Below are 16,347 nucleotides of genomic sequence, written 5' to 3'. Positions count from 1 at the left end.
TCTGATCTGTGATGAATTTGTTATGTTTGTACTGGTCAAAAACAGTGTGCTAGTCTTTTCAAAATTTTATTGAGGAAAAGCTGTGTGCATTAAGGATAGACACCTGTCTCAAATAGGAGCCTGTCTCTAATAAACGCCGGTTATGTTCAGTGATTGAAGCAAATAAACACCCAGACTATTAATTTAAGTTTTAGGGTATTTGGACCACATCGTGTTGGCTTTCCAAAAGCAATTTTTCTTATGAAAGGCCTTCCATCTTGACAGGGAGAGGATGAGACAACACTCAAGTCAGTAACACTAACAGTTTATACATTTTTATACCATGGTTTTGTTGAACATTCAATTCTGATTGGCTGAAGGGTGCTTGATAGGTGGGCATACATTTGATTAACCATTCAGTTGCAACATCCTCCAGAGTTACACCTTTGTGTATTCAGACCCCTTGACTTTTTCCACATTTTGTTACATTACAGCCTTAATGAATACGTTTCTTTCCTTAACAATTTACACATAATACCCCATAATGACAATGAGAAAACACGTTTTTAGAAAGGTTTTCAAATGTATTAAAAATACCTTATTTACATAACTATTCAGACCCTTTGCTTTGAGACTCGAAACTGAGCTCAGGTGCATCCTGTTTCCATTGATCATTCTTGAGACGTCGCTACAACTTGATTGGAGTCCACCTGTGGTCAATTCAATTGATTGGACATGATTTGGAAAGGCACACACCTGTCTATATAAGGTCCCGCTGCAAAAACCAAGCCATGATGTCGAAGGAATTGTGCGTAGAGCTCAGACAGGATTGTGTCGAGGCACAAAACATTTCAGCAGCATTGAATGTGCCCAAGAACAGTGTCCTCCATCATTCTTAAATGGAAGAAGTTTTGAACCAAAGACTTCCTAAATCTGTCTGCCAGGCCAAACTGAGCAATCGGGGAGGTGACCAAGAACCAGATGGTCACTCTGACAGAGCTCCAGAGTTCCTCTGTGGGGATGGGAGAACCTTCCAGAAGGACAACCATCTGCATCACTCCACCAATCGGCCTTTATGGTAGAGTGGCCAGATGGAAGCCACTCCTCAGTAAACGGCACATGACAGCCCGCTTGGAGTTTGCCAAAAGGCACCAAAATACTCTCAGTCCATGAGAAACAAGATTCTCTGGTCTGATGAAATGCCTGAATGCCAAGCGTCATGTCTGGAGGAAACCTTGCACCATCCCTACGGTGAAGCGTGGTGGTAGCAGCATCATGCTGTGGGGATGTTTTTCAGCGGCAGGGACTGGGAGATTAGTCAGGATCGAGGGAAAGATGAACGGAGCAAAGTACAGAGATCCTTGGTGAAAACCTACTCCAGAGCGTTCAGGACCTCAGACTGGGGCAAAGGTTCACCTTCCAACAGGACAACGACCCTAAGCACATAGCCAAAACAACGCAGGAATGGCTTCGGGATAAGTCTCTGAATGTCCTTGAATGGCCCAGCCAGAGCCCGGACTTACACTTGATTAAAAATCTCTGGAGAGACCTGAAAATAGCTGTGCAGCGACGCTCCCCATCCAACCTGACAGCTTGAGAGGATCTGCAGAGAAGAATGGGAGAAACTCCCCAAATACAGGTGTGCCAAGCTTGTAGTGTCATACCCAAGAAGACTTGAGGTTGTACTTGCTGCCAAAGGTGCTTCAACAAAGTCCTGAGTAAAGGGTCTGAATACCTATGTAAATGTGATATCAGTTTTTGATTTGTAATAGATTTGCAAAAATTTCTAAAGACCTGTTTTTGCTTTGTCATTATGGGGTATTGTGTGTAGATTCATGAGGGAAAAAACTATTTAATACATTTTAGAATAAGGCTGTAATCTAACAAAATGTGGGGGGAAAAAATCAGGGGGTCTGAATACTTTCTGAATGCACTAACGTCTCCCCCTACTTTTATTCAAAACATCTTAAACCTGCAATTAACAATCCAACCCCAATACAGTACATACTATTCAACTATACACTTCACATATAGCAGTGGATCATGGACCCTACTCAGCCACAGGTTTAGACTTGCTCTTCTTTTCTTTGGCTTTGGGATCCTCTGACTCAGGGTCCCCCAGGGGAGGGGAAGGGGCATTCTCCACATCATGCTCTTCATCTAGCGGCGTGGAGGTGGACTTGGGTGGAGCCTTAGAGCCTTAGGGATGAGATAAAGGATATTTTTCTCTTACAACGTCTGACACGCATTCCCGTGGAATCGTATCACATGGAAACTAAAAACTTTCTACTTCACTTTGTGCAGTGGTGGACAACCGTTAAAAAAAGGTAGGATCATATGCAATCTGTGTTTGATCAAAGGTGCAAAAAAATCAAGTAAGGTTTGGTGTCTGGATATGGTTGATCCAGACCAGCCTACTGCAGAACTCTCTATTTAGAGAAAGATGATATGGAATTACAACTAGAATCCAAAGGCTCATTATAAATTAATGGGTGAACGAAAACATTCAAAGGCAGCAACATGGCGTCCATCTCTTAATTTGACCTCCGCTTTCACTGCCACACACACCTGCAGCTAGCTGGATGCTTTTGCTGGCAGCTGAAGACATGGCCTGCCCAAGGGCCTGGTTGGTGCCCAGGGGCTGCAGGGACGTGGTCTTGGAACGCTGACCGACTTTGGAGTCCTTACCTGGCTTGGTCCACACCGAGGTCTCTCCCACCTGGAGAGCAGATGCCAACTTCTGGGCCATCTCAATGAGCTGGGACAAAAAGGGTACAGACCGCTCAACATTAGGGATATGTGTTAGACTGGGAGCCAGCTTGAAGTGTTCAAGAAAGGAGCCCTGCTTCAGTATCAGAACATTAAGAACACGGTCAACACACTGACTTTTTATGATGTGATTGTGGATCTATCAGGAGTCAACAGCACTGATATGTTTTTTCCCGGCTTTTTCAGTACCCATTTTCTACTTTTTGGTGTTAATGACATTGCATTATGAGCAACATGTTACATAACATCATTACTGCAGTGCAGATTGCACTGGTTACACTTTATACCTAATACTCTCCAGTCTATGATGTGTTAACTCTTAAAGGGTCAATACACAGTTGAAACAATAACAAAATGACACCCTGGTAAATTCATAGAGCTATTTATGCAAGGACTGACATTCCAAGATAAAGCAATTATCATATTTTTAAAGCTATATAATGTTTGTGGTAAAACAAGCTTATATTTTGGGTTTTAATGGTGTACGACAGTTGAACTAAGCTCATGAGCAGGGGTGAAAGTAAGACGAAGGTAAAGAAATAGTTGGGATACACCGTACCGGTAAAACATGAGCCTATCACAATTTTTTTTAAGATCACAAGAAAACTATGCTATTACATCATTACATCGTCATTTATTATGACTGCCTGTCAGCCGCATTAAAAATATGGTAGGCCTATATACTCCAAAATGCGGTGTGGTTCGACGTGAACACAAAAATAACTGGCCGGGACCGAGATCCGCGCGGACAGCAGTGGACTCATCAATCAATGTCATTACCCTTTTTGGTGTTTTAATAGACGTCTTTTTCCATTCATCAAATGGCGTGTGCACATTGCACTGTTGTAGATGATGGAATTATTTTAAAGTGGACAAACATGGGCAGGTAGCCTACTTTATGAAGTGATTTGTTTAACAATCAGATGAAAACATCATGCCACATTAAAAGGTCAAACATTTTTACAGTTAAATGACATGGTCTTTACTCTTAGGTGTACCGGGAAGAAACGATGGGTCTTTCTCAATAAGCATACTACCGTGCTCCACACTCATGCTCCGAGTGCATTCTCAGAGGATGTTCTTGTGAGGAAGAGAGTGTAGAGAACGCATAAAACATTTACATTTGAGCAGCACTTGCACTCCCTCTACTGTATTACCTCACGCTGCACCTCCCCATTCACTGAACTTTCATCCAGCCAGGACAAATGGTAACAATAGAGACGAAACAAGATACACAAAGCATACATTTTACTTCATTATTATCAGCTAGCTATATGTGAATCGTAATAATCTAGCTAGCCAGCTAGTTAAACAGGCAAAAATGACCTAAAATGAATGTTATGCAAGGTAGATGTCAATTCTTCGTGGGGAGCTACTAGTTGGCGGCCAATTCTCGTGGCTATCTAGCTAGCTAACAGTAGCTAGCCAGTTATCCCTGTTGACTTACTATGGGCATACCCATTCACTCAACCTTCTTCCAGCCAGGACAATGGCAATAGACAAAACAAGATATACACAAAGCAAACATTTTGCTTCATAACTATTAGCTATCTATATGCGAATCATAACCTAGCGAAACAGTTTAACAGGCAAAGGTTACCTAACACTAATGTTATGCCAGGTAGATTTCAATTATTCGTAGGTAGCTAGCTGCCAGTTATTTGTGGGTATCTAGATAGCTAACAGTAGTAGCTAACCAGATAGCCCTATTGACTTACTATGAGATTGCGATCTTCACTACAGTGGGTATTGTAGGCAGGTAAACATGCCAAAATTAACACAGATGTATTTATCAAGATAAAATATTGTAGTCAGGCAACATATGAGATGTGAATGGGCAACATTTTATTCCGAAATCTGGGTTTATTTTCTCTCGCTTCAGCTAAAATAATGGTTGATTTCAAGTAGTGTTGCGCTATTTTCTACATGGTTCTACATATTTATGTGCAAACTTTCTATTGAAGCTTGCAGCGATGCATGCTTTAAATATGTACAAACGGAGTACACATCCGAGAAGTGCCCTCCATGCTCTGTTTCGTGTATTTTGATTTAGACTCATACTCCAACCCTCCCGTGCTCCAATTTGCATGCTCAGAGCAGGGTAGTATGCATTTTTGAGAAACATCCTATATCTACTTTCACCACTGCTTATGAGGCATGTATAAGTTATATTCTTCAAGAATCAATGAGTATACAGTATATCACTCATTTATAAGTCCAAAATTGTATTTATCAATTGCGGATTTCCCCTTTTAAAGAGTCTGTGAGTAATGGTACCTCAAAAACACAGACATGTACGCATGCACGTTCACACACACACACACACACCTCTGGGTCAAATTCTTCATTATGGCTGCTTTCCATCACTTTACTCTCCATCTCCAGGTACTGTTCTGTGGCTCCTTTTTTGTCTCCTTGATTGTACAACAGGACTGCGAAATTCAGATTGATCAAGGGGTTACAGCTGTGAAAGATAGGCACAGAACAGTATACATGAGTTTAAGAACTATTAGACAATAGATTTTGTAATATTAAAAGGCCTGAAAATGTAGGATTGAGGATGATACCCCCCTCCCCCCACCCCGCCGTTCATTAAAAAAAATTAATTCAGGTAAAATACTTACTCATCCAACAACACTGCTTGCTCGTATGATCGCTTGGCATTCTCCCCGTCATCCATATTAGTAAGTGCAACTGAAAGAACATTTAAAAAATCTGATTGTCAATCAGTCATGACCAATAAGCCATGATCACACATTATAATTTAGACATTGCTTTAAGCCACAAGAAAGTACTTGTCCACAAGAAATTCAATAAATTGGAATGGACATTCAAATGCAAGTGGGGGAAAATAGAAGAAGAGAAACACATCAGGCAGTGCCTGCTTGATGCCAAGTCAACAAGGTTAAAACTACAATCTGGGATTAACAGGCAAGATAATATATATATATATATATATATAGAAGCCAAGAAATGAGCGAAACAGGCAAAAAAAAAGTATGTGTTGAAAGACATTGAATCGGAGATGGCAGCCATAAGGAAAAACACGAGGTACATTTGTGAAACTATAGTATCAGTGAAAATGCCCAGGGGAGCATACATAAAAATCATCCCTGTATGGTGGCACTAAGGGTCAAAGTAGGTTACTACATTTTACAAGCTACTTTGTCCCTTGGTGCCACGGTACTTTTGCAATTAGTTCTCCTGTACCTGCCAGCAGCATATAGAGCTCTGCCATCTTTGGCTGCAGGTTGACGGCAGCACTGAGGAAGTGGAAGGCTGAGGCGTACTGCTGCATGGTGAGATGCACCAGGCCCAGGTTGTACAGGATTTTCCAGTCAAACGGAGACAGGTAGTTGGCCCTCTTCAGACAGCTGATGGCCTGAGGATGTGGAGGAATAGAAGATAAAAGGCTAAAGAAAGCCTGTATACCCAGTAGCTGGTTATGTCAATAACACAAAGTGAATGGTTTAGATTTGTAGTGGTCGTAGTTTCACAAATGCATTTCTATGTGGTACGTATTCGTAGATGTTAGGTATTTTCTCATTCTTTTTAAAAATAATTATGGGACTGACAGAGACAAATATTGGTTATGTGTAACGGTACCTCAAAACACACACACACAACCCTCTAGGTCAAATTGTGAACTATGGCTGCTTTCCAGCACATCAAATATTGGGATCAGACTGAAAATGTGGCATCGGTTGGCCAATTGGTCGGAGGGAAGTCTAGTTCGAAATGAGTCAGAGAGATGGAGCGAAACAGGCAAATTGGAGGTTGTCACCCCATGAATTTCCCTACCGCCACATATTTCTTGTTTCCGAAGAAGCACATGCCAATGTTATTCCAGAGGGGTGAGCTCTCAGGTACAGCATAAGCTGCCACGCGGTACTTATTCATGGCAACATCATAGTCCCCATGCGTCTGCATCATGCTGCCAGCTGCCAGTATGGCCTGAAGAGAGTAAAACACACACACACTGCTGCAGTGATATTTAAGTCAGTTGCAAATATAGCATCCAATAGGATAGGGAGTATTAGGGAGGGCCTCTCCTACCTTAAAGTTGTTGGGGTCATATGTCAGGGCATTCCCAAGGTGTTCAAAGGCTTTCTGATATTTGCCTTGCTGGAGAGGAAATAGACTGATTTAGTTTCAAACTCACAAACATGACTTGACCCATCATGGTTGGAGTGTGATCTTAGGAGGGACTGAAAGGCCTCGACTTACCTGCATGTATAGCAGGCCAAGAGTGGTGAGAAGATCCGTGTTTTCAGGAGAAAACCTGAAATAAGAGGATTTTTTATTTACTCAACCTTTATTTAATCAGGATGTAGGAACTCCAAAGTGGCGCAGTGGTCTAAGCTGTACCGCTAGAGATCTTGGTTTGAGTCCGGGCTCTGTCGCAGCCGACCGCGACCGGGAGACCCATGGGGCGGCGCATAATTGGCCCAGCGTCGCCCGGATTAGGAGAGGGTTTGGTCGGCAGGGATGTTCTTACCGCATCGTGCACCTACAACTCCTGTGGCGGGCCGGGTGCAATGCACGCTGACACGGTTGCCAGGTGTACGGTGCTTCCTCTGACACATTGGTGCGGCTGGCTTCCGGGTTTAGCGGGCAGAGAGGCTTGGCTGGGTTTGTTTCGGAGGACGTAGGACTCTTGACCTTCGCCTCTCCCGAGTCTGTACGGGATTTGCAGCTATGGGACAAGACTGTAACTACCAGTTGGATACCATGAAATTGGGGTAAAAAATATATTTAAAAAATAATTTACTAAAATTACATTAAAAAAACAAAAACAGGATGGCCCATTTAACCAGGTCAGAAGACCTCTTTCCCAATGACATAATGTATGTTCGTAGATGGCCTAATATACTAACTACGTGAACTAAGCAAGCTCATGGAAATAACGCTAACAAACATTTCCTTGTTAATCTATATGTAACATTAAAACAACACACAGAAAAACATATACCGTAAAGCTTCAATTAATAGCCCGGGCATTTACTTGCTTAAATCACTGAACACAACAGGCGATTATTAGAGACTTATATACTGAACAAAAATATAAACGCAACATGCAACAATTTCAAAGATTTTACAGAGTTACAGTCAATTGAAATAATTTCATTAGGCCCTAGTCTATGGAATTCACTTGACTGGGCAGGGGCGCAGCCAAGGGTGGGCCTGGGAAGGCATAGGCCCACCCACTGGGGAGCCAGGCCAATCAAAATATTTTTTTCCCCACGAAAGGGCTTTATTACAGAAAAAAAATACTCCTCAGCAGCAGCCCCCCCTCCTCAGGCGATCCCGCAGGTGAAAAAGCCGGATGTGAAGGTCCTGGGCTTAGAGGATGGTTGGACGTACTGCCAAATTCTCTTGATATGCCACACCTGCCAGGTGTATGGATTATCTTGGCAAAAGAGAAATGCTCACTAACAGGGATGTAAACAAATTTGTGTACAACATTTGAGAGAAATACATTTTTTGTGCGTATGGAACATTTCTTTGACTTTTTATTTCAGCTGATGAAACATGGGACCAACAACTTTACATGTTGCATTTCTATTTCTGTTCAGTATATTTGAGCAAGGCATCCATTTCCTTAATGCACACAGCTTTTGCTCATTTGCATAGTTAATTTTCTATTAAGGTATCTTTACTTTTACTCAAGTATGACAACTGGGTACTTTTTCAGCCACTTTTGTTGTTTTTTTGTTTGCCAGTTAGCTAGCGGTTCTCATCTGTTAGCAGTCAATGGCTAGCAGTTTCTTACTGGTGATAAAAAGGGATGATTGCCCTCATTTTTTTATCATTACTGATTTATTTCATGTAACAAATCAGACATTAAAAACTGTCAACAATTCATGTTAATCTTGTACACAATTCATTTAGAACCGGCATTTATTTGAAACAGGCGTTTATTTGCTGAAATGTGTGCCTATTGTGTGCCTACAGGCAGCTATTCGAGACTACGTTTAATTGAAGTTTTACGGTAGATAATAAAAGGGAACAGATGAGCAATAACCATTCTCAATCAGTCATGGAAATGCCAACACACTCACTCACAGACTTTAGTGGTCCTGTGTGACTCAGTTGGTAGCGCATGGTGCTTTCAACTCCAAGGTTTGTGGGTTCAAATCCCGCTGGGGCCACCATCCATAGGAAAATGTACACACAAGTCGCTTTGCATCTGCTAAGTCCCATATAATACTCACTCAACAGCACTCCTGTACACGTCGATGGCTTTGTCAGTGTCCCCTTCCAGCAGGTGAATCTTTCCCAGCATCATGTAGGTCAGGTCGTGCTTGCTCAACTCCAGGGCGATGTTCAACTGCTCTTCTGCCTGGCAGTACACACACGCACACAGCTTTCACTTTCATTAATTTACAATGTTGGTGTTTGAAACATTTTAACAATACTACACTGACCAAAAATGTAAACGCAACATGCAACAATTTCAAGGATTTTACTGAGTTACAGTTTATATAAGGAAATCAATCCATTGAAATACATTTCATTAGGCCCTAATCTACAGATTTCACATGACTGGGAATTCAAATATGCATCTGTTGGTCACAGATACCATAAAAAAAGGTAGAGGAGTAGATCATCAGAAAACCAGTTAGTATCTGATGTGACCATCATTTGCCTCATGCAGCGCGACATCTCCTTCAAATAGAGTTGATCAGGCTGTTGATTGTGGCCTGTGGAATTTTGTCCCACTCCTCTTCAATGGCTGTGCAAAGTTGCTGGATATTGGCGGGAACTGGAACATGCTGTCGTACACGTCGATACACGTCGATCATCCCAAACATCCTCAATCGGTGACATGGCTAGTGAGTATGCAGGCCATGGAAGAACTGGGACATTTTTCAGCTTCCAGGAATTGTGTACAGATTCTTGTGACATGGAGCCATGCATGATCATGCTGAAGCGGCAGATGAATGGCACGATAACGCGCCTCATCAGGATCTCGTCACGGTATCTCTGTGCATTCAAATTGCCATCGATAAAATGCAATTGGGGTCGTTGTCCATAGCTAATGCCTGCCCATACTATAACCCCACCGCCACCATGTGGCACTCTGTTCACAATGTTGACATCAGCAAACCGCTGATACACGTGGTCTGCGGTTGTGAAGCCGGTTGGACGTATTGCCAAATTCTCTAAAACGATGTTGGAGGCGGCTTATGGTAGAGAAATGAACATTCAATTCTCTGGCAACAGCTCTGGTGGACATTCCTGCAGTCAGCATGCCAATTGCTCGCTCCCTCAAAACTTGAGACATCTGTGGCATTTTGTTGTGACACAAAACTGCACATTTTAGAGTGGCCTTTTATTGTCCCCAGCACAAGCTGCACCTGTGTAATGATCATGCTGTTTTATCACTGGTGGCGCAGTGGTCTAGGGCACTGCATCGCAGTGCTAGCTGCGCCACCAGAGTCTCTGGGTTCACGCCCAGGCTCTGTCGCAGCCGGCCGCAACCGGGAGGTCCGTGGGGCGACGCACAATTGGCATAGCGTCGTCCGGGTTAGGGAGGGTTTGGCCGGTAGGGATATCCTTGTCTCAGTATGTAAAATGTAATAAAATGTATGCACTCTACTGTAAGTCGCTCTGGGTAAGAGCGTCTGCTAAATGACTAAAATGTAAATGTAAATCAGCTTCTTGATATGCCACACCTCAGGTGGATAGATTATCTTGTCAAAGGAGAAATGCTCGCTAACTGGGTTGTACACAAATTTGTGCAAAACGTTTCAGAGAAATAAGATTTTTGTGCCTGAGGAACGTTTCTGGGATATTTTATTTCAGCTCATGAAACATGGGACCAACACTTTACATGTTGCATTTATATTTCTGTTCAGTGTATTTTCAAGAGGGACTAAAAGATGTAACTTACACTGTTGAAGTCTTTGGTATAGATGTAGCACACACCTAAGTTGTGGCTGATCTCCTTCAAGTAGAGAGGTTGAAAAAGGGGCATTGAAAATGTGATAGCCTGTAAACTATATTTCTTATCTGGGAATCATAAATACGTAAAATGTGGAGTAAAACTTTTCATACTTACATTTTTTTTTTAACTGGTCTTCACAAAGTAGTATATTTATAAACCAAAGTTACTTACCCAGTCTTTCTCATTGAGCTGTGAAGCCTCATTGTAAACCTCTATGGCAGCCTTATGCTTACCAAGGAGAAATCTAGAAAAGCAAAAATGAACAAAATGTCTAAATTGCCAAATCATATGTACATACCTGGGATTCAGACTTAGGAAAGTAAGCAATTTTCCATGGATCAATAAGAGTTAAAAAAAATTGTATTCAAAAATATCTTGCATGGGCACAACACACGCAAAGGCAGCAAATATCTTAGCAAATAGCCTTGAATTATAAAAAGGCCCCGATTTTTCGAAAAGTGTGCTCCTCACAGGGATCTGGCCACTTGTTTGAGGTTATCCGAGCTGCCAGGGTTGAGTATTGCACAGCTCTGGAACAGGTCCAGTGACTGCTGGATTTTTCCTTCCAGGCGAAGGATTAAAGCTGAACAGAGAGAGACAGACAGGCATCCCATCATGCTGTGAGAATCTAACATTTGGTCAGAGTTACACCTGACCTATTGTAATATACTTGTAACGATTGAACTGGTTCTGTTCTGCTAGACAATCGCCATACCTTGTACATAGACGGCATATTCACACATCCCCCCGGTTTCTTGTAGCTGCTCTTTGATGATTGACTGAATGAAGAAGAGGACAGCATGAAATCATACACTTTCAACAAATGCATGTTCCTGTCCATTGTTTTACAATGACACTTTATATGCAGTGTTGGGGAAGCTACTGTGAAAATATAGTTTACCAAGCTACCAATTACTTCACACTGGAAGAAGTTAAGTTACACTAAAGCTAACCTTTAAGGTCCAATGCAGCCATTTGTATCTCAATATCGAATTATTTATATGTAACAATTAAGTACCTTGTGATTGTTTTCAATTAAAATGGTCAAAAATAAACAAAATTAGCTTCTTAGCAAAGAGCATTCTCAAGCAAGAATTTTGCTTAGGACTGTCTGCGAGTGGTCTGAGCATAGAGATCCTATTAAATTACGTAATTAAAGTATTACTGAATAGCCGTTAATGGCAGAGAGTTTAGAACTCTTTCTTATTGGTCTATTAAGTCATTTACCACCTGGTGATGTCACCAGGAAGGCCAAAACTTGGTCTTTTCAAACAGCTCTTACACTAAAATGGCATTATCATAATTTTTGTTACAATTTCACAGTATTATCAGTGTGGAAATATATATAACACACAGAAAAATCAAGTTTTGACTGCACTGGGCCTTTAAGAAAAATACAGTTACTTAATTAACTAAAGACACGTTGAAAGACACTTCGAAAAACTACATCCAAACTACGTAGTAAATTATATCTAAGTGTCATAGAATACAAATTGCAAGAACAGATCACTCTGGAGGCAGATGTTAACAGAATGTTTAATTTAGCCTATTAAACACAAAAACTGTTTCAAGTGTAGGAAAGTCCGATGTCAAAAACAAAAGGAAATTCTTGCCTACTTCATCCATATTTTATTTTTGCAAAAGAACTAGTGAGTAGTTCGCTACAGTAAAAGTAATGAACTACTAAAAACACTACCCATATCTGAATTTAGTTCAACTACCACCAAGCTACTACAAAATGTAGTAAAATTACTGGTTAAATACATGTAGTTCCCTACTCCCAAACACTGTTAATATGACACTTTTTCCTCACAGAGACAGAGACCTAACAAACAGATGTCCTCCTACCTTACAGATCTCATAGTCTTTACGGATGTAGTGAAGGTGGATGAGCCAGTTTCTTCTCTCCAAAATAGGGAGCTCAGGCGCTGAATAGAAATAAAGGCAGATAAAACCCAGACCTATCTAAAGTATGTCATATCTCCAGTAATTTCAATTAATTAAATATGCTGCTTGATTTGAAAGAATATGACTTATAAATAGCTTAGAGGTGCAATCTGCAATAGTTACTGCCGTTCAATAATTACTATTTAAAAGAATGATATACCAATTGATTCTTGAAGAATATAACTTATAAATATCTCAGGAGCTATGAACAACTGTCTTAATGGCCCAGTGCAGTCAAAAATACGATTTTCTTGTGTTTTATATATATTTTTGAAAAGGTTTCCTGAAATTTCAGCCTGTTTTCGTGGGATGAAGTTTTGGCCTGCCTGGTGATATCACCAGGCGGTAAATTAGCTGCCAATAACAGCTAGTTTTCAGTTTTTCCCTCCCGACTCAGACCCCTCCCAAACATTCAGCAGAATTCTTGCTTGAGAAATTGCTCTTAGCTAAGAAGCTATTTTAGCTCATATTGAGATAAAAACGTCTGCATTGGACCTTTAAGCAACCATAACTCTAAATAAAAGGTTGATCCACCCCTCAATGTAAACAACGTATGTTTAAAAAGTTATTTCCAGGACATCAAAGGCACTAAGGAAGCAAAGTGAATTGACCAACACAGCCTTGCCTTCCAGGCAGCTACCAAATCTGGTTTAGCTAAAGCTGATCTATTTTGGTCTAATCCTCTTCAAAGGGAAATGAACCTGCTCAATAATGACACCCAGTGGACAAAAAGAAACCTAGTCAAAAACATTTCTAATGCATTTCTAATGCATGCAAACAATATATATCTTTACTAAACCTTTAGTGTGGATTGAATATACCCATGAAGTAGTCACCTGTAATGTTTGTATTCAGTGCAACGCAAATTGGACAGCCTGAATTAAATCTGTGTAATTGAATAGTGGCAGCTACAGCTCACATCAGAGCTGTAGGCCTACATACTTCAGAAAATAAAGGGATAATGGCTACAGTAGAACAGTTTACATCAAAGAACATGTCTCCGGGAAATTGGAATGCTTGGTAAGATAGTTCAACTTTCAAGCCCAATGTTGTACATTTCTCTCTCAGTGTAAAATAGTTAGCATATTTGTCAGTAATGTCAATCTAGGAGGCTTCAATATGGGTTTGAACAACAAACCTTTTTTCGGACGAGGCTTCCTGATTTCAGAAGCTGGAGGCAGTTGAACATCCTGGGAAAGACACGCACAAACCATGCGTTACAAAACACATCATCATCACATTTGTTGCTCTATACTGAAAGTTCTCTATCTTGGTAACTTGATATGCACATTTTGGGGGGATTGTATGAACAGTGGACTAATGAACAACATATTAAAATATAGTTTGAGTGAACTATCCCTTTAACCTGTAGATAATACAAAATAATGAAGTATATTGTGGCACATGCCACTTGTAAATCATCTCAGTCCTGGGGGGGGGGGGGGTGTCTTTCAGTCAAAGTAACCAAATTACATCCAAAACAAAGTCATAGGCCAAATGTTTGACTCAGAGTAAATCAATATTTGTACTACAGTATTCCTGACGCAAGGCTACTTTATACCTCTTTCAGAATGACACAAGTGCAATATGGGTTAATTCACTCTGAGTGCAATTACAGTAGTATTCATATTGACACACATGACACGACTGACATGCAGTGTTGTTAAGTTGCAGCAGAGAAGCGAAATGGATGCAATCAATTACAAGTAATCTGTACAAGCCTCAACAAATCTAACTGATGATTAAAATAAAATCAGTATGCACTGCATATTTTATTTATGTAACCTTTATTTAGCCAGAGTGATTGAGAACTAAGTCTACAAAGAAGAGGTGCACAAGCTGTACATTTGTTATTTAAGTCTACAATATTTATCAGAAAAGCATTATTTTTGGAGGCTACATGGGGAGCAGGAGGACGTATCTCGAGGTGGGACGCATCTTCTCGATACAACACGCACCTTTATAAATCTTGCAAGGCAAGTCAAACTCTCTATCAGTTAAGGCTAAAATAATGGATATACTGCTCTATTCGCTAAATAAATGCTGCATATAACACAACTAAATGCAAATGTGCAATGGCAATTTGTTAAATTGTTCTAATTAAATGGCTTACCGCTACGGGATTGTCGTCTGCCATGTTTACTTCTATGGTCGGGTTCTTCTTCTTTGATGAGGTTTAACGGCAGTTGGCGTCCAATAAAATGTTGCATTACCGCCAGCTACTAGACTGGAGTACAACTCCCTTATACTTTCCTTGATAAAATAAAATAAACAAATACCCTACCGTCTAACACTGCACTCACAATGTTTTAAATTATAAAATGTAACACCACCCTACTCCACTATTTTAATCTATTTAGTCCTACCTCAGGCCAACAACTTGAAAGGATGGGACACCACCAGTTAACAAACCCTGTAACTCTTCTGATGTCAAGTCTTGCACACCCAAATACCTCTCTGCAGCTGCCACCAAAACCTAAATTTTTTGCGATTTATGTTCCATCCCTACAGTACAGTTGATAACTATTTCTATAAATGCTAAAAATCCAATCTTACTGAAACATATATCACTTGTTGGCCGATCCCTCTGTACTGGTACAGATCTACAACTCACAGCACTCCTCTCAGGATCCCTCCCCCTTGACCCATCTCCCTCTACTTTCTTCACTACCTCAGCAAATGACAACTTCTGCACTACTCTAACCCTGGAAACCTCAACCTGCCTCTCTCGCACGGGACATTTCTGATCCCCAGCCCCATGGGCACCCCTACAATTAATACACTACTGTCCCCACTGCTACACATTCCTTTGTCTCAGGCCCTTCCGCACACTTCTCACACCTAGAAACCTCCATCCTACACACTGCTGCCACATGCCCATAACTTTGACACCTGTAACAACGTTACAGCACATAATCTCATACAGGATAACTTTAATATCCTAACATCACTTTGTCGGCCAAAGACTCAACATCAAATCTCAAAAGAACAGACAATGACTCTTCTGTTTCACCATTCACGCCACCCTGTCTGCGTCGCACCAAACGACGAGCATCACAAACACCAGGAATCTTCCCCTTCAGTTGATCAACTTTTACATTTACTGATGCCCCAGTAATCACTCCTTCCAATGGCACCCTTTTCTTGAGAGCAAAAAAACAACAAATTTCTTGCCCCCATTCGTTTAACACGGAGCACCTTCTCCCTCTGACCAGCATAAACACAAAGAAAATAAGGAAAAGCCCTACTAACTTCTAACAAACCCTTCTTTGGAGGGAATATACAGTCAAAGTCAGAAGTTTACATACCCCTTAGCCAAATACATTTAAACTCAGTTTTTCACAATTCCTGACATTTAATCCTAGTAAACATTCCCTGTCTTAGGTCAGTTAGGATCACCACTTTATTTTAAGAATGTGAAATGTCAGAATCATAGTAGAGAGAATGATTTATTTCAGCTTTTATTTCTTTCATCACATTCCCAGTGGGTCAGAAGTTTACATAGACTCAATTAGTATTTGGTAGCATTGCCTTTAAATTGTTTAACTTGGGTCAAATGTTTTGGGTAGCCTTCCACAAGCTTCCCACAATATGTTGGGTGAATTTTGGCCCATTCCTCCTGACAGAGCTGGTGTAACTGAGTCAGGTTTGTAGGATCCTTGCTCACACACGCTTTTTCAGTTCTGCCCACAAATTTTCAA

The 16,347-nt window shown here is 40.9% G+C and overlaps 1 protein-coding gene across 5 annotated transcripts; it reads right to left on the bottom strand.

Moving 5' to 3' along the window:
• Window positions 1-53: 53 nt before the first annotated feature.
• Window positions 54-15,380, bottom strand: LOC111962070 (BBSome complex member BBS4). Of its 5 annotated transcripts, none has more exons than XM_023984861.2 (16): window positions 14,760-15,378; window positions 13,785-13,836; window positions 12,548-12,627; window positions 11,415-11,478; window positions 11,171-11,282; window positions 10,871-10,943; window positions 10,646-10,699; window positions 8,964-9,091; window positions 6,976-7,030; window positions 6,805-6,873; window positions 6,550-6,702; window positions 5,959-6,130; window positions 5,373-5,442; window positions 5,077-5,212; window positions 2,548-2,737; window positions 54-2,178 (listed from the first exon to the last, which is right to left on the bottom strand). In XM_023984861.2, the coding sequence occupies exons 1-16, from the start codon at window positions 14,781-14,783 to the stop codon at window positions 2,030-2,032; spliced, it is 1,581 nt and encodes a 526-aa protein (XP_023840629.1). In that variant the 5' UTR covers window positions 14,784-15,378; the 3' UTR covers window positions 54-2,029. The 5 variants fall into 5 exon arrangements, with proteins under 5 accessions (XP_023840629.1, XP_023840632.1, XP_023840630.1 ...); XM_023984864.2 differs by having other exon boundaries at window positions 2,668-2,737; XM_023984863.2 differs by having other exon boundaries at window positions 2,045-2,170; window positions 14,760-15,380.
• Between the last annotated feature and the right edge of the window lie 967 nt (window positions 15,381-16,347).

Source organism: Salvelinus sp. IW2-2015, linkage group LG4q.1:29 (genome assembly GCF_002910315.2).
Source record: "Salvelinus sp. IW2-2015 linkage group LG4q.1:29, ASM291031v2, whole genome shotgun sequence".
In the NCBI taxonomy this organism is placed as follows: Eukaryota; Metazoa; Chordata; class Actinopteri; order Salmoniformes; family Salmonidae; genus Salvelinus; species Salvelinus sp. IW2-2015.
This window is presented reverse-complemented; position numbering and strand designations above follow the sequence as displayed.

What these genes read in the sequence shown, in the direction of transcription:
- LOC111962070 (XM_023984861.2), bottom strand. Translation starts at nt 14,783, where the DNA reads ATGGCAGACGACAATCCCGTAGCG. An exon ending in AAACAAGTGGCCAGATCCCT is followed by an intron (nt 10,944 to 11,170) that starts GTGAGGAGCACA and finishes TTGCTTTTCTAG; the next exon opens with ATTTCTCCTTGGTAAGCATA. An exon ending in ATGAAGAATTTGACCCAGAG is followed by an intron (nt 2,738 to 5,076) that starts GTGTGTGTGTGT and finishes TTTTTGTCCCAG; the next exon opens with CTCATTGAGATGGCCCAGAA.